At 53.1% G+C, this 17,369-nt stretch overlaps 2 protein-coding genes across 3 annotated transcripts; one reads left to right on the forward strand and one right to left on the reverse strand.

Annotated features, from left to right (window-relative positions):
- Nucleotides 1-2,154: 2,154 nt before the first annotated feature.
- Slc25a45 (solute carrier family 25 member 45) lies at nt 2,155-9,900 on the forward strand. The gene is made up of 6 exons (XM_006980660.4): nt 2,155-3,083; nt 4,236-4,279; nt 4,466-4,537; nt 4,769-4,954; nt 8,560-8,818; nt 8,909-9,900. Exons 1-6 carry the CDS (start codon nt 3,047-3,049, stop codon nt 9,175-9,177), a joined length of 867 nt encoding a protein of 288 aa, XP_006980722.1. The 5' UTR covers nt 2,155-3,046; the 3' UTR covers nt 9,178-9,900.
- A 1,344-nt stretch (nt 9,901-11,244) lies between these two features.
- On the reverse strand, nt 11,245-16,667 carry Tigd3 (tigger transposable element derived 3). Of its 2 annotated transcripts, none has more exons than XM_006980769.4 (2): nt 16,513-16,667; nt 11,245-15,686 (listed from the first exon to the last, which is right to left on the reverse strand). In XM_006980769.4, the coding sequence occupies exon 2, from the start codon at nt 15,668-15,670 to the stop codon at nt 14,255-14,257; it is 1,416 nt and encodes a 471-aa protein (XP_006980831.2). In that variant the 5' UTR covers nt 15,671-15,686; nt 16,513-16,667; the 3' UTR covers nt 11,245-14,254. The 2 variants fall into 2 exon arrangements, with proteins under 2 accessions (XP_006980831.2, XP_015854599.2); XM_015999113.3 differs by having other exon boundaries at nt 11,245-15,689.
- Nucleotides 16,668-17,369: the final 702 nt, after the last annotated feature.

Here is a 17,369-nt window from a genome sequence, read left to right on the forward strand (position 1 = left end):
TGGAACCTAGAGGATTAGTAGCCACCATGTATGTGCTGGATACTTTAAAAAGGTGTGTGTGCATGTGTGTGTGAGTGTGTGTGTGTGTGTGTGTGTGTTGATGTGGGTTTAACCCAGTGTGTGTGTGTGTGTGTGTGTGAGTGTGCTGATGTGGGTTTAACCCAGTGTGTGTGTGTGTGTGTGTGTGTGTGTGTGTGTGTGTGTGTATTGATGTGGGTTTAACCCAGTGTGTGTGTGTGTGTGTGTGTGTGTGTGTGTTGATGTGGGTTTAACCCAGTGTGTGTGAGTGAGTGTGTGTGTGTGTGTGTGTGTGTGTGTGTGTGTGTGTGTTGATGTGGGTTTGACCCAGGGCCTCCTGCGTGGGAATGAAGCAAGCACTCCAATCCTGAGCTACCCCTGAGAGAAAATGTGGAACCCTTCCCCTTTCTCCCCTGCTCCATCACTGCCTCTTGTTCCCCCACGTTTTGGACTTTCCCTTCCCCACATAGTGTCCCTTCTTTCTATGTTTATGTCCTCTGTGTGTGCGTATGTGCATGTGTGGTGTGTGTGCATGTGTGCACATGTGTGAGGTGTGTACACATTCGTTCTAGACTCTGGAGCTGGGGAGATGGGAGGGTGAGTGAAAGTGCTCACTGCACTCCAGACGACCTAAGTTGACCGGATGTCGGGCATCTAGTCAAATCACTTCTACGGCCAGATGGGCAGTGGAGACGAGAGACTCACCTGGAAGCAGGCAGACCATGCTGTGCAGCATCAGAAACCAGAGAGACCTGCTTTAACAAAGTGGAAGGTGGGAACTACTCCCCAAAGTTGTCCCTTGGTTTCTATATGAGTGCTGTGGTACAGGCGTGCACACTCTTGCTCACTATTTGTCTCTGAAACACACAATGAATTAATTTGTTTTTTCTTTGTTTTGTTTTTTCGAGACAGGGTTTCTCCTTGTAGTTTTTGGTGCCTGTCCTAGATCTCGCTCTGTAGACCAGGCTGGCAATTAATTGTTTTTTTTTTTTTTTTTTTTTTTTTTTTTTTTTTTTTGGCTTTTCGAGACAGGGTTTCTCTGTGTAGCTTTGCGCCTTTCCTGGAACTCACTTGGTAGCCCAGGCTGGCCTCGAACTCACAGAGATCCGCCTGCCTCTGCCTCCCGAGTGCTGGGATTAAAGGCGTGCGCCACCACCGCCCGGCTTTTAATTGTTTTTTAAAAAATGGGCCTGGAGGGCTGACACTGGTTAATAGCACTGAGGGACCCGGGTTCTGTTCCCAGCACAGGTGTGGTAGCTTACAACCGCCTGTAACTGCATTTCTAAAAGATCTGACACCCTCTTCTGACCTCTGAGAGCTCATGCACACTGATAGGTCACATACATACATTCAGGCACACAGACATACACACATAAAAATAAATGAATGAATATTGGGGCTGGAGAAATGGAACAATTAAAAGTATTTACTGCTTTTTTTTCCCCCCTTGAGACAGGGTTTCTCTGTGTAGCCCTGGCTGTCCTGGAACTCACTCTGTAGCCTAGGCTGGCTCCAAACTCAGACATCTGCCTGCCTCTGCCTCCCAGTGCTGGGATTTAAGGCATTCACCACCACCACCATCCAGTCTGCCTGGTTTATTTTTAATTTTAGATTCTACACATGAAAGAAAATGTGATAATGGTCTTTCTGATGTCAGCTTATTTTGTTTAGCATGATGATGATGATGTCACTTTGTTGTTCTTTACACCTTAAAACTCCATTGTGTGCAGGTACCGCAGTCTTTGTCCACCTCTCTGTTGATGGATTTTCTCATTCTCTGGCCACCATTCATCCATTCGTCATTCATCGGCACTCATTATGTTTGCCCTGTGCCAGTCTCTAATCCCTTGAGCATGTAAGTGGATAAAGCAGCCACAGGTCCCAGACTGCAGACAACCAGTCAGTGACAAGCATGAGGAGAGGAAGACCTGGGAGGGGGGGGGGTGCAGACTTGGGGGGGATTTCAGTTGTCCATGAGATGACTGGGGGGTGGGCCTCACTGAGAAGGTGATGTTTCAGCCCCAGCTTGAAGGAGTCCACAGAGAGTGTGTTCAGGACGGGGAGCCAAGCCGGCTTTAGGGCCTCGAGGCTGAGAGCCTGTTTCCAGCGGAGCAGGAAGCAGGACATGAGGTCAGAGAAGGGCGGGAACTGTGAGGGCTCAGAAGGCATAGAGGATATTTAGCCTTCCTTTTTAATTTTTACAGAAAGGAAATTCGTTTGTTGCCGTTTAGAGACGAGGAAATAAAAAAATCTAGGCTCTGGCATCTGGTGAGGGCCTCCGTGCCCGGTCCTCTGGAGGCAGAGGCAGAGGCCCGAGAGCAGAATTTTGGTTTTGATGCAGTGTAGCCCGGGTCTCTGTGCAGTCAACTGCCCATTGTTCCTTCCCCTGGGCAAGAGGAGGCTGCGGTTCTGACTGTAAACAACTCTGGAGAAAGCGGACAAACAGGCTTCAGGGCCTGGTGAGTCACTTCTGGGGGCAGGGGCCTCACTTTCGGCTTGTTCCACCCTGCCCTAGGCTCTGGTGGCTGCTGCAGGGCACTGTAGCCTGGGCCTGCCACCTGGTGGCCACATTCTGACTTCACCTAGCCTCACGGTTGTCAGGGGAAGGGAGGCTTGAGCGCCTTGTGAATGAATGGGAATTTGCTCTGGACTGGCTGGCCAGGTGGGACCTTGCTTCTTGCTCAATAAGGCAGCCTTGGAGAGGCTCACCAAGCTAGCACTCAGTTGTCATCCTCTGTCACACAGATGGTTGTCACTGTCCAGGGACAGGACTCAGGCTAGCTGGGTCTGTCAACCTGCCCCTAGAGATTCCATACTTCACAGGCCTCTTGCAGACTCAGGGTCACTGAAGTTGGCTCACTCTTGCTAATGGTTGCCTGAGGTCTGGGCACTGGGCCACTTCTCACCCTCCAGCCAGGGTTAAACATTAGTGGGAGGTTATCGGGTTTGGAAAGGGGGTGGGGATTTCACTGGCAACAGTCTTCTCTGCGGTCCTGCCTGGAGCACAGTTCCCACCGGAGCCCATACAATGCCTGTGGAGGAGTTTGTGGCTGGCTGGATCTCTGGTGAGACATTTTTCTTCTTTCTGTCTATCACCCCAAAGCGTGGATTGCTTCCCGGGGAGGCTGGGTTGTCAAGAGGAGTTGTTTCCCTCTGGAGCACCCGGCAGCTAGCTGTTCCCAGAGCCTTCTGGGAATGGCCAAGGAGGCAGAGGGGAAAGAAGGCAAGGAGAGACTACCTCTGCATCCCCAGGCCTTGCTGCCAGAGAACACTAAGGGCCTGTCAAGGGACCTCACCCAAGCCCCTTCTCCAGACCAGAGTGAGTGCCCCGACCACATTCACCTTTGATCTCACCGGCTGTCCTGACTTCACCTTTGGAAACCTGCCTTACATGGCAATGGCTGGCACTCCTGGGCCTTGAGAAAGGACACCACGAGCGTAGCCCTGGTGATGCACCCTGCCCCCAGGCTCCAGAAGCAGCATTTTCTGTGGAGAATAAGACTAGATCGTGGATGGCTCTCTCCCCTGGGCCCCCGCAGGACTTTAAGAAGGGCTCCCAGCTCCGCACTGATAACTGTGACAGGCAGAAGGCAGGAAGAGGGGCCAGCAGGGCCTGTTCTCATTCAAGGCCGCAGCACTCTCAAAGGAAGGCAGAAGTGCGCTTGATACGACAGATAGGGTTGATAGGGTCGCAGCCACTCACTCACTCCTAGAGCCACGCTTCTCAACCTCCCCGGCGCTTTCGACCCTTTGACACAGTCCTCCTCGTGCTGTGGTGACCCCCCAACCTTAAAATGACTTTCGTTGCTACTTCATGATAGTAATTGTGTTACTGTCATGAACTGTAATGTAAATATCTGAGATGCTACCCCAAAGGGGTCGCGACCCAGAGGTTGAGAACCACTGTTTTAGAGCCTCCTCTCCCATAGTCAGGGGTGGGGACGGAATTATACCACAGGTGGCTCTTCCCTGGTGTGTGAGTGTGTCCTCAGGTGAGGCCATGCATCTGTCTCCTTTTTCCTAGCACCTTTGTGGCCCAGTACCAGGCGTGGTGGGGCAGGGCAGCTGGAATCCCTGTGGAGCCCCAAGAATGCGGGTTGTGGGTGTCTGAGTATACCCAGCCTTCCCGCTCCTTCCCGAATCCCCCTGTCCTCTACCAGAGACTTGCTTTTAGACTTGGCACAGTCCTTACTCAAAGCACCTTCTTGTCACCACAGGAGCCGTGGGTTTGGTCCTGGGGCACCCGTTTGACACTATAAAGGTGAGTGGAGCCGAGCTACGAGAAAAGCAGATGGTCCGGCTGGAACCTGGGTGTGAGACCAGCTAATTGGGCTGGCTCACTCGTGTGCCTGCCAGCGTCTGCTGCGTGGGTGGCCGGCCCGGCTGCCATTGTGGGAGCGGCCCTGGCTTGCTCATTTGCCTTACATGCCCAGTACTTTCCATCCAGGTGCGGTTACAGACCCAGAACACGTACCAGGGCATTGTGGACTGCATACGTAAGACTTACCGCCATGAGTCGGTAGGTAGCCCACCTCTTTGGGGGTAGGAGTCATCTGGAGTATGTGGTGCCTGTTTCCTGTCTGGCCGTCATTTGGCACCCCAAAAGTGGAGTGAGGTCCTCACAGCTTCCTCCACCTGCTTTGTCTGCCTGGGACAGGGCTTGGGCAGAAGCCTGGCCAGAGCTGGACGTGGGATGGGGACCCCCCCCCCCATGCCATGCCTCTCACGGTCCCACCACGTTGTTCGGCAGGTCCTGGGCTTCTTCAAGGGAATGAGCTTCCCCATCGCCAGTGTGGCCCTGGTCAACTCCGTCCTGTTTGGCGTGTACAGCAACACCCTGCTGGCACTCACAGCCACCTCCCACCAGGAGCGGCGGGCCCAGCCACCCAGCTACACAAACATCTTCATAGCAGGTTGTACTGGGGGCCTCCTGCAGGTGAGAGGGTCATGTGTGAACACATGTTCAGGTGTCACAGTGATGGATCTGGACCTTACACACACAGACACACACAGACACACAGACACACACACACACACACACAGACACACACACACACCTGGGACTCCCAGCGGTACATGATAAGGCCTTCCTAAGGGGTACTCGTAACCATTGCTCTAATTGACCTAGCCATGTTGCGTCTTGTCAGGCTGCAGGCCTGGAGGTGGAAGGCCATGGAGACAAAAAGCAGAGAGTTGGGAGACAGTATGAAGAAGATGCTAGGTAGAAGCAGCCACTGCCTCTTCAGAAGGGTCTATAGCCCCAGAGTTGTGGGAAGACTATGCAGCATGATGACCTTTGACCCTGAGGAACTGTCATCCCCAGCAGAGCTGGATTTTACCCTGAAGTAATGCTGAGGTGGTCCTAGTCCACTCTGCCTGCTCAGCCAGGCCTTTGCCTGCAGTACATGGGTAACCAGAGTGTCTGAACCTTGCCTGAGGTGACAGGCCACAGGCCTCAGGGTCAGCCAGTCACCGAGTCACTCCCATCATTGGTTCTGGTCTTTGTTCTTAGCACTGTAGTGGCCAGGCTCCGTGGGTGTGGTGACTGGAAGAGCTTCCAGGCCTAGGGAGTGTCTGAGCAGAAAGGACAAAGGGACAGGTGCCAGTTCAACCCTACACTCCAGATGGGCTCCCAGGTGACCCTCTAATGGGTACCTGCCCTGATGCCACTGATACTTCATGGGGCAGAGAGCAAGATCAGAGGACAGAGTCAAGGTGTACACTCCAGTGGTTAATGATTAAAGAGACCCCAGAGTCCTGGCTTTCTTCTCTTCTCTCCCCCCCCCCCCCCCCGTTTTACTTATTTATTTGTTGATTTCTGGGTTTGTTTGTTTGAGACAAGGTCTCACTGTGTAGTCCTGGCTGTCCTGGAACTCGCTTTGTAGACCAGGCTGGTCTCAAACTCAGAGATCCACCTGTGTGGATCTGTGTGCTGGGACTAAAGGTGTGTGCCACTACCCCCTAGCTTCATCCTTTTATTTTTTAAATGATTTCTATTTTATTTTATTTTATGTGTATGAGTGCTTTGCCTACATATACACATGAGCACCATGTGTGAGCAATGCCTGCAGAGGCCTGAAGAAGGGCTGGACCTCCTGGAACAAAAGTTACTACAGATGGTTTTGAACTACTGTGTGGGTGCTGGGAACGGAACGCCAGTCCTTTGCAAGAGCAGTGAGTTTTCTTAACCACTGAACCATCTCTCCAGCTCCCCTTCCATTTAGTGTGTTTGAAACAGGGTCTTGCTATGTTGCCCTCGAGGGCCTGCAATCACCATATAGATCAGGCTGACCTTGTTTATCTCAGTCCTCTTGACCTTTCCCCAGATTCTGAAATTATAGTCATATGCCACCAAACCAAGCTTTATGTTCCTTATTATATAGATATATGCCCACATATTCCTTAAACCTGGAGGCCTGTACCCCTCAAAAATAGTAAGAGGCCTAAGGCCCTTGGTAAGGTGTCCTGACTTCGGTCCTGCCAGGTTCCATTTCTGAATTACTTTCTCCTCGTCTCTGAAAGCAGAACCAGGGTCTGTTAGGATCACAAGTGGTGACTTGGCCCAGGAACCTGCTAGAAGCCAGGGTCTCTTGGGACATGGTCAACAGGGTTTTGAAGTCACTTATGTAGCAGTGAGGAAGTGGAAGAGGCAGGAGCTTCTGACGGCACAAACATTGCTTGTGGCCTGGCTGAAGTGCCCTGGTTAGTAACCCTTTAGGTTCATGGTTCCCATCCCACAAGACACCCCTGCTTCAGCTCTGGAGCTCCAGGTCAGGCGCCCACCCCCTGAGAGTCTCAGCCCAGCCCTGTTGGCAGGCTCTGGGAGGAGCACCAGCCCCCTGTCTTACAAAGGGGCTCCACCTTTCACCAAGGCAGAAGCATGCAGTGTGGCCTGTGCCTGCTAAAGCCAACCACCAGGCCTCCACTACCAACCAGGTCTAGAGCCGAACATCAGAGCTCATATGCTTCTAGCCAGACACAGCAGTGACAAGTCATCTTCAGCCAGGACCCTGCCTCCACCGCCTATGTACTCAGATGATAGTATGTGACACCGTGAACAGTTTTCTTTGATTTTTACAAAAAGATTTTAATTCTAAAATTAAATTTAAATTCTCCCATGGAAGCTAGAAGAAGGTATATGATCCCCTCGAGCTGGAGTTACAGGCAGCTGTGAGCTGCCATAGGGGTGCTGGGGTCCAGACTCAGGTCCTTTGGGCAAGCAGGATTCACTCTTACACACTAAGTCACCTCTCCAGCCCTGGTCATTTGTTTTTTTAATAATTTTTTTTTTTTTTTTTTTTTTTTGAGCTGAGGATCGAACCCAGGGCCTTGTGCTTGCTAGGCAAGCACTCTACCACTGAGCTAAATCCCCAACCCGTTAATACATGTTTTTAAATGTATTTATTTATTATGTTCTATGTATGGGTATTTTGCCTGCATGCATGTCTGTGCACCATGTGCATGCCTGGCGCCACACAGAGCCACCATGTGGGTGCTGGGGATTGAATCCAGGTCCTCTGGAGGAGCAGTCAGTGCTTTTAACTACTGAGCCATCTTTCCAGCCCCATGACTGGTTTATTGAGACAGAAGTTTCACTCTGCTGTAGCCCCCACTGGCCTGGAACTCACTATGTAGCTCTGGCTAGCCTTGAACTCTTTGTAGTCCTCTCATCGAAGCCTCTGGGGTCACAGGCATGAGCCCAGCACACCCAGCTAGAACCTCACCTCAGCTTCAGTAGCTTTTCTCAATTTTTCTGAAGACAGAGTCTTACTATGTAGCTCTGGCTGTCCTGGAACTCACTCTGTAGACCAGGCTGGCCTGGAACTCACAGAGATCTGCCTGCCTCTGCCTCTGCCTCCTGAGTGCCTCCTCAGATTAAAGGTGTATGTCACCCTGCCCAGCTAGCTGCTTGACATAGCTACATCCCTGACACCTCACCAGTGCGGTGACCTCCTCCTCTCCACTTCCTCCCAGCCCTGTCCAATCCACCCTAGATCTGCGTCCGGCTGTCTCAGGGCTCTGGGGCCTACCAAATCCCACCTTACTGACCACCTCACCCTTAATAGCTTTTTTGGTCAGAGGCAGGGAGGGCCGCCCTGGGGCCTCAGAAAGATATGATGGGGAAGGGAGGGAGGGAGACCCTACGATGTTGGGTCTGTTTTGGAACAATGCCAACGAGGTGACCTTCACCTGCAGCACCAGCTCCTTACTGTTTCTCCTTACAGACTGAACCCGTATGGAGCCCCAGCCACTGCACACACGTCCTGCTGCTCCCTGGAATCAGGAAGCCCAAGAGCCCACTCCCACTTGTCCTTGAGAGTCCAGGCCTGCAATCTCAGGAGGAGGGGCCAGCGCTGAGCCTATCAGGCCTGATAATAAGGGAGGCGGTTGTTCTCAACTGCACCCAGAGCCTTGGCCAGACCAGCCCTGTCGGTGGGAGGCTAGGAGCTGGCGGCGGGAGCCTCTCTGCCCTATTGTGATTATAAGCAGATTTTCCCAAGCCTAAGCTCCACCCAGTCCCCTCCATGTCTTTCTCCACAGGCCTACTGCCTGGCTCCTTTTGACCTCATCAAAGTCCGCCTACAAAACCAGACAGAGCCAAGGATGCAGATAGGGGGCTCTGAACCCCGGTACCGGGGCCCTGTGCACTGTGCAGTCTCCATCTTGAGAGAAGAAGGACCCCAGGGACTGTTCAGAGGATCCTGGGCCCTGGTGCTGAGGGACACCCCTACGCTGGGAATGTACTTTGTCACCTATGAAGGGCTGTGTCGCCAGTACACACCAGAAGGCCAGAATCCCAGTAAGTGGGGTGGGGTGGGGTGGGGGTACAGCAGGGGCTGGGGAGATGCTCTGGTCTAGCCTGACTCCACCCTGGCTTCCTCTGCCCCAGGCTCAGGCACAGTGCTGGTGGCCGGGGGCTTTGCAGGCATAGCCTCCTGGATCACAGCCACGCCTTTTGATGTGATCAAGTCCCGGATGCAGATGGACGGGCTGAAAGGGAGAAAGTACCGGGGGATGCTGGACTGTATGGCAAGCAGCTTCCGGCAGGAGGGGATAGGGGTCTTTTTCAAGGGCATGACCCTCAACAGTGCCCGTGCGTTTCCTGTCAATGCTGCCACCTTCCTTAGCTATGAGTACCTGCTGCGCTTGTGGAGATGAGCCTGACCCGGCCACGCCAGCAGCTCCACAACAGGATCATGGCTGACAGGAAACCAAGCCAGAGAACCCAGCTTACAGGAACAAAAGCAAGAGGTGCCATGCATCACCCAGAGAGTTAAGGAGCCAACTCGAAAGAAACCAATGAACGAGGCCCTGTACAGACGCCAAGACCCACCACCTCCAGTCCACCTCTTTCCAGGAAGCAGGGGCACAAGACATACGAATCAGCCAGGCCACCATGTCACAGCTGCCCCTCTGAAGGAACTCTCAGGGACCAGTCACTGCCCTGGCACCACCCAGCCATGGGGTTCAACTCATCCCCCTGGACAGGAGAGTGACTTTCGTCCAGAATCCCTCAGGGGTTTCCAGTGCCTTCAGGGACACCCAGGTCCCTAGCTCCCACTGTCCCGCCTCACTAAGTGCTCCCCTCTCTTGGTCACTTCCTGCTTTGGTCCCTCAAGCCCCAAGAGTGCCCAGTGGGGTATAGTTATTGTCCCTCCAGTGGCCTACTCTCCTCCAAGACCCAGGCAGAGCTCTGTCTCTAGGGTCCCCAGGAACCCCAGCCCTCCTGCCTACCTCAGCCATAGCCCTTGTATACAGTGCTTTGTAGTTGGCTGTTCCGCAACTCTGAGTCATTAATCTGAGAGTCTTGTGGTAAGGCTGTACTCCTGTCCCTTGAACAGATAGATACATGCAATAAAGTTTCATTTGATGAAGGCCTGATGATCCCCTCCTGTCTCTGCTCATGACACACACACACACACACACACACACACACACACACACACACACACACACACACATGTCTGCTGAACCTGCCAACCCCATGTCCATGCACTCACTGGCTTCTCTCTAGGTTCTCTCTGCCTTGCCCACATCCTTCCTTATATTTGTCTTATTATCCATCTCAATTGCTAAATTAGATTTTAAAACTGCTTGAGGGGCTGGAGAGATGGCTCAGTGATTAAGATCACTGGATGCTCTTCGAGAGGACCCAGGTTCAAATCCTGGTACCCACAGGGCAGCTCACAATTGTCTGTTAACACCAGGTATGCAGGATCTGGTGCCCTCTTCTGGTTTCTGTGGGCACTGCATGTACATGGTACATACCCATATTTGGGAGCAAAACACCCATACACATAAAGTAATAATGAAAATATTAAAAAACAAAACAAAACTGGATGAGAGCTGGGCAGTGGTGGCACATGCCTTTAATCCTCAGCCCTCAGGAGGCAGAGACAGGCAGATCTCTGTGAGTTCAAGGTCAGCCTGGTCTACAAAATGAGTTCCAGAACAGCCAGGGCTACAGAGTAACCCTGTCTCAAAAACCATAAACAAATAAATAAAATAGTCACTTTACTACTATTTCATGACTTCTCATTCCTCAGAGTTCCTTCCCCGGCAGGGAAGGCCCTTAGACATTGCTCTTGATGAGTGTGGTACCCTACTTTTGTAAACACACCTGGCTCTCTCCCACCACAGGACATTTGCATGTGCTCTTCTCAGCTCTAGGCCCTTTGAGACATCTTTCAGTTTCCTTGGGCTGTGCCTACGGTTCAGAAGCGCCTGCAGGGTTTGCTCCAGTACAGCTTGCCGGGTCCAACTTCAGTTTCTGAAGGTAGGTAGGTGGAGGCAAGAAGATCAGAAGTTCAAGGTTGTCCTTGGCTAGATAAGGCTACACCTTGAGTTCTCAGGTCATGGGGAAGTTGCGTCGAAGACTCAGAAACTGAGTCAAGATCCTCAAGGGGCTCCATCAGTAAAAGGGCCAACTGGAAAAGCAGCCAGCAAAAGGAAAAGAAAATTGCTGTCTCCCACAGACAGTTAGGTCTGGCTCCCTAGGAGAACTGGGAACCATACTCCTGTTCCCTGGAGCCTGCTTCTCAGAAGCTTACATTGCGTCCCCTTTGTGGCCCCTTGTGTCCAAAAGAAGCAATTACACATTTTTCTAGCGGTAAGCTGCCACACATGATACAGTGTTCCACAGGTTTAATCGGAAAGGTGATGATTTCCTCAATACAAACATGATGAAAATATGCAGAGTATCTAAATGTATAACTCTCTCTCCTTTCTCCCTTTGAGACAGAGTGTTACACCCACCTCTGAGTAGACATTTTTCCCAAAAAAGACAGCCAGCAAGAGCTGGACAAGGAGCTGGGGGGCCAGGTGTTGCACGCCTTTAACCCCAGCACTCCGGAGGCGGAGGCAGGAGGATCTGTGTGAGTTTGAGGCCAGCCTGGTCTACAGTGTGAGTCCCAGGCCAACCAGGGTTACATGGTGAGACCCTGCCTCAAACAACAACAGGAACTAAAAGGGGACAACCAAACAACCAAAGAGCTGGGCGGAGTGGGACACACCTGCAAGCCACCATTCTGGACACGAGCAGGACTGAAAGCTCGAGGCTAACCCGGTTCAGACACAAGGATGCAGGGATCTTAGAGGTCTTCAGTAGTATTAATTAGAAGAGAAACAAAATGAACACTATGAGATGTAGTGGGAATCCAGTAGTCATTGGATCCAGGGTAAACATTAGAATGTAATAGTTGTTTCTCGCTGTATCTAGGGGAACAGTAGAATTTATTAGTGTTTGTTGACCATACCTAGACCTTGAAGAAATCATAAGTACAGGACAGTGTTTGTTTTTTATGATTTATAGTTATTTTTCTGAGGAAGTTTTCCACCCATTGCATGACTATCCAGGCACTTGGAGGTCTTGAATTATGGGGTACTGTTTGCAGTACCCAATGTGAAAATAAATAAATCTAAAAATTTAACAAAACCTCCAAATTTTTTTGTTTTTGTTTCTTTTTTTAAAGATTTACTTATTTATTTACTATGTATCCAGTGTTTTGCCTGCACATTTGTCTGTAAGTCAGAAGAGGGCGCCAGATCTCCTTACAGATGGTTGTGAGCCACCATGTGGTTGCTGGGAATTGAACTCAGGACCTCTGGAAGAGCAGCCAGTGCTCTTAACCTCTGAGCCATCCCTCCAGGCCTGTTGTTGTTTTTCAGGGCAGGGTTTCTTTGTGTAACAGTTCTGGCTGTCCTGAGTGTCCAAAGTGAGTTCACTTTGTAGACCAGGCTGGCTCACAAAAATCCACCTGCCTCTGCCTCCTGAGTGCTGGGACTGAGTGCCCTGTGTCAGGCAACCTCCCAAATGTTAAAAAGACAAAAGCAAAAGGACTCAGTGAATGAATCCTAATACTGAATGAATGAATGACCTGATCTACACTGTTCTCTTACATGTCACACTAGTGTATTGTCCTTCCCAGGCTGCCCTCTCTACTCACAGGGGAACACGGTCCAGCTCCTGGTGCCGTAGTGACTGATAAGCTAGATAAGAGCCACAGGGTGTCTGCCAATACAAACAAGTTCCCAGTGTAAAGAATGACCTGGTCAGAGTGCTAGACCTCAGATGGCCCTCAGTAAGTGACCCGTCAGAGGGGCCACTGTAAACACCCGCAGCCGGCCACTGTTAAGATGGGGCCACTGGCTGCTCAGTTTGCTGGGGCTCTCAGAACATCTCACCTCCATACATTCCATATCAGGGGTCCCCCTCAGCCCCAGTCGGCCGACACTCGTCCTTCCGGCCTGCCATCCTTCCCACTTCTCTCTGTCCAGCGATGTACATATCAAAAATCACCGCTGGGGGGTGAGAGGACGCAGTAGGTGAAAGCACTGGCCACAAAAGCCCGAGTCTCATTGCCAGACCCACAGAAGGTGAGAGAACCAGCTCCACAAAGTTGTCCTCTGGCCTCCATACACGTGTGGCAGCGTGTGCGTGTGCGTGTGTGTATGTGTGTGCGCGCGCGCGCATGTGTGTGCACACCCCCATCAATAGTAAATAAAATTTTAGGGCTGGAGAGATGGCTCAGCCGTTAAAGGCTAGGCTCACAACCAAAAATATAAGAGTTCGGTTCCCAGCATCCACGGCTGTCTCTCCAGCCACAAAATATTAAATTAAAAAAAAAAAATTTAAAACAAGGTTTGGGCATGGTGGTACATGTCTTTTGTCCTAACACTCCAAAGGCAGAGGCAGGTAGATCTCTGGGATTTTAAGGCCAGCCTGGTCGACAGAGTGAGATCCTGTCTCAAAAACAGAAACAACACCCCCACACAAATAAAAACAGCTCACCTCTACTGGGTTTCACTCAGCTTTGGGGCCAAAGTTCAAATCTGCACAAATCTGTCATTGCTTCTCTGGTCCTGCTCGGCAAAGATGTCACCTTTGCGATCCTGTCACATAGGAGGCCTTGATGAAAGGAACTGTGGTGAGATGAGGAAATGGATGAAAAATTGTAATGAATGAAGGAATGACTATTCCAGACCTTATTTCCCTGGCCTGCCTCTGGCACTGAACGATAAGAGCTAACAAATGTCTGTGTCAACTTTCCTTCTCGTAAGCGTGGCCCACAAGGAGGGTCCATGCGTGAGGACTCCTCCTGATAGTAAGACTTCATGCTTTCCTCACGCAAACCATGAGAAACTGGGGTGACTCAGTTGGTACAGTACTGGCTCAGTATGCACAGAGCCCCGGGATGGGCCCAGTCCCCAGTACCATCACATCAGTCAGGCTGTGGTGGCAAATCCCTATCAGCCTGGCCCCTGGGAGTTCTAGGCAAGCAGATCAAGACATTCAAAATCACCTTCATTACACAGCAAGTTCAAGGCCAGACTACAGGAGACCCCATTTCAAAAAGAAAGAAAAAAGAAAACCCACACCCTGACCTTCTTTTTGGTTAAAACTTTATTTCCAGAAGCAGATTTGGTTTTGACACAAAATTTAAGGGATGGAGCTACCTGTCAGAAGTCCACTTTTCTAGGTTCCAGCCTCTCTAGACTAACTCCCCCCAGGGCTCTCCGAGAAGCTCCACAGCCCAGATTCCCCTCGGGAGGCCCCATCTGGAGACTCCAGGGTCTGGGCTTGAACAACTGTTACCCTGACTTCAGACCTCCAGTCCCAACTCCCTTCCCTCTACACCCTCCACCCGGTATTTCCACAGGAAAGAGCCAGTCTGCCTCTGGAGAGGCGTTTCCATGGGAAACAGGAGAGGGCGATCCTGCAGGCTGCCATGCTTCCTCACAGACCGCAGAGCCGCTCCACCTCCACCTCACAATCGTAGAATTTTTCAAAGAGCTCTGGAGAGGCGCCGTTACATTCAAGCCACCTCCTCAAGGTGCACAGTGCCCTCAGGGCATCAGCTTTGGTGGGCAGGGACTCAAAGCCGTCCTCTTTCCTCCCGTTATCTTCAGTGCCAGCTTCCTCCTCTTTGCATACTCTAGGCCCCGGGTCCTCATCCTCCAGGTCCACAAAGCGGGAAAACTCCTCCTGAGCCAGCCCACTGGGGACTGGAGACGTCTCTGTGTCTTTGTCCAGAGACGGCGGTGTCTCGCCTGGAGCGAGCCCTTCCTGAACGAAGCTGCTCCAGATGAGCTGAGGAGGCACCTTGGCCCAAGCTGCTGCCACCATATGCAGGGCATCTAACACCGTGATGCTGGCCCTGGCTTCAGCCACTGCGGCGCCCTCTCCCCCACTCTGCATGGCCGCCAGTTTGCTCAGCAGACGGTGACGGTAATGGGCCTTAAAGGCCCAAACCACAGAGCCAGGCAGGGAAGGCGTGGTGCTGGAGGCCGAGAGAGGCAGGAGTCGCACGTGGTGGAGTCCAGGAAGGCTGGCCCATTCCTCCGCCACCCCGGCAGCCAGAAGCAAGGCTACCCGTCGGCCCTGCTGTCCCATGTCCTGGTCAAACTGTGCCAACCACTCTGACCAGGGGATGGCTAGATCAGGGTGATAAGAGGCAGGTAGTGCCTCACTGTTGACCCCAAAGAAGCATCTCGGGGCAGCCTCGAGCCCACCCACAAATGCCCTTCGTTTTTCTGTGCCCCTGCTGTTGGCACACAGCAGTACCTGCAACCGATCGCAGGCAAACACTCTGCCGGGCACTGCCCGATACAACAAGGGCACTTCGGCACAGCCAAAAACGTCTTCTGGTGAGAAGTCTTTAAGGGAGAGAGGTGGCTGGGCCTGGGATGGAAGCCCAGGGGGAGGTGGTTCGGGAGGGAACAGAGGGACAAGGACCTGGCGAGCGCCAAAGCCCACATTGTTTCGGCGTTTCCAGCGGACCAGCCAGCCAATGCTGGGCACGAAATCCTGGCCCATAATATCGGCCAGCTCCTTGGCCTTGTGGAGCAGCATGGGCCCTGTTACGTCCCAGGCCTTGGCTCGGGCAATGTGGTACCAGCAGAGTAGAGCCTCGTCGATCCCGCTGTATTTGGACTCGCGCTTCCGCTTGCGCTCGTGGTTGGCTGTACCGCTACACCAGTCTGCCAGCAGCTTCTCCTTATTCTTGCAGATCCGCGAGATCTGGGGCTGCGAGACCTGGAAGCGCCGGGCCACCTCTGACTGGGACATTTTGGACTCATCCAGGAGTTCCAGCACCTGGATTTTCTCGGCCAGGGACAGGGCGTGAAGCTTCTTTTTTGTGCTCAGCTCCATGACTCTGCCAGGGCACCTGCTGAGGAAGAAAAGGTGGAGAGGGTGCCGCAGGCTGAGGGTAGGCGGGATAGAAGAGAACAGGGTAGTCTGCGGAATGCAGAAGGCCAGGGGAGACCAGACCAGCTGGATGAGGAAGGAGATGATGGTCAGGCTGAGGGAGAAGGCTAGGCCCCATCCTAAAGACGGCCAGAGCAGAGCTGGAAGGGTGTCTCTGGTCAGAGGCAGAGGGAATTCTGGGCTGGGGTTTGGCATTGATGGGGCAGAAGGCTGACTGGATGTCAGGGACAGCTGTAGAGGCAACAAAGGAGCCATGCCAGAGAGGTCTGGGGCTAGGGCTGCGTGAGGCAGGACATTCAGGGTGGCCAGGGAGGAACCCCTGAGAGCAGATGGGGAGGAGGGCCTGGGTTGAATTTCGATGGGGATGTTGAATGGAGGCGGGTGGTTGACTGAATGGACAGAGTTGAGGTGAACAGGTGAGGTGGTCCAGACGACAAGGCCGGAGGGATGGGGTCGGAAGGCGCTAGTCGAATTTGGTGCTGGCGAGGTAAGGCTAGTCAATAGTCCAGCCTGAAGGGAAGTGGAGGGCAGGGTCGCGATGACGGGGCCAAGGCGACAAAGGGCGACAGGGTGAGGAGGCTACAGGCAGCAAAAGGGGAGGAGAGTCCCCCGCCGGATGGGAGGTAGTCTGCAAGGATCTCAGAGAGCAGGGAGCAGCGGTGGGGAGCGGACAGCCCCAGAGCTGGCCTCTGCGCCCCGGCTCGCCCCGCCTTGACCCCGGGTCAGTCCGGCTAGCCCGACCCAGCCCGCCCGCCCGCCAGCCCGGCCTCCCGCTCCGCACCCACCTCCAGGCGCTGTCCCTCGGCTCCCGTCCCTGCCCCAACCCGGCTCCCGGGCCCCGGTGTGCTAGGCTACAGCAGAAGCAGAGAGGTACGGGCGCCGCGACCCCCAGGGCAGAGCGCTCCGAGGCGCTGCACGGGCGGCGGGCGCGCGCACAACAGGGACCTGCGCCCGGCTCTCTCCAGGCTGGGAAAACCGCGGCCCGGCCCCTCAGCAGCCCCGCCTTGGCCATCTTGATTGGCTACCAGCTTCACTTGTCCCGCCCCTGGCTGCATTTCATTGGACGCCGAGGAAGTGGCGGTTCGCCGGCCTTCTGGGGGAGGAGCTTCCCGCGTCGAGGGGCGGGAGCCTGAGCAAGGGTCTGGCTGGAGGACTCGGCCTTAGTGCCTCATTATCTGTGGGCGACCGGCGTCCCGAGGCCCAGGTGGCTTCGACCCCATCCCCACGGGGTACCACGCAGGGATACCGGCCCTCCCGGAGTTGTTTTGGAAACAAGACGAAATGAGAAAACGAGCTGATGTAAGCTTTAAGCCACAAAAACTAGTTACCATGGACAGCGCTGGCCTTCGGCCTCACCAACCGGCTACAAAACACAGGCCGCCAGGCCTGAGGGAGCGAGAAAGGACGCATTTTTACCAGTTTGGGTGCCTTATGGCAAGATCGAAGTTCCTAGGCTAGTCATTTCCCTCCTTCGTAACATTTGGTCTTGAATTAGGTGTAGAAGATATCTTAGCCTCCCTGCCCCTTAAACAGCCGGGACCCCACTTTTCTGTATTTTCAGTCTCTCCAAGTGTCTCTTGTGAAGCCAATGTTTCCTCTTAAGTCTACTTCAGTGGTCTCATTTGCACATTTCTTCTTTGGC

Source organism: Peromyscus maniculatus, chromosome 1, assembly GCF_049852395.1.
Source record: "Peromyscus maniculatus bairdii isolate BWxNUB_F1_BW_parent chromosome 1, HU_Pman_BW_mat_3.1, whole genome shotgun sequence".
Lineage (NCBI taxonomy): Eukaryota > Metazoa > Chordata > Mammalia > Rodentia > Cricetidae > Peromyscus > Peromyscus maniculatus.

Excerpts from the sequence above, each read along its gene's own strand:
- Tigd3 (XM_006980769.4), bottom strand. The coding sequence starts at position 15,670 with ATGGAGCTGAGCACAAAAAAGAAGCTTCACGCCCTGTCCCTGGCCGAG.
- Slc25a45 (XM_006980660.4), top strand. The coding sequence starts at position 3,047 with ATGCCTGTGGAGGAGTTTGTGGCTGGCTGGATCTCTG. Across the intron at positions 4,955-8,559 it reads GTACTGGGGGCCTCCTGCAG|GCCTACTGCCTGGCTCCTTT; the intron begins GTGAGAGGGTCA and ends CTTTCTCCACAG. Across the intron at positions 8,819-8,908 it reads ACCAGAAGGCCAGAATCCCA|GCTCAGGCACAGTGCTGGTG; the intron begins GTAAGTGGGGTG and ends CCTCTGCCCCAG.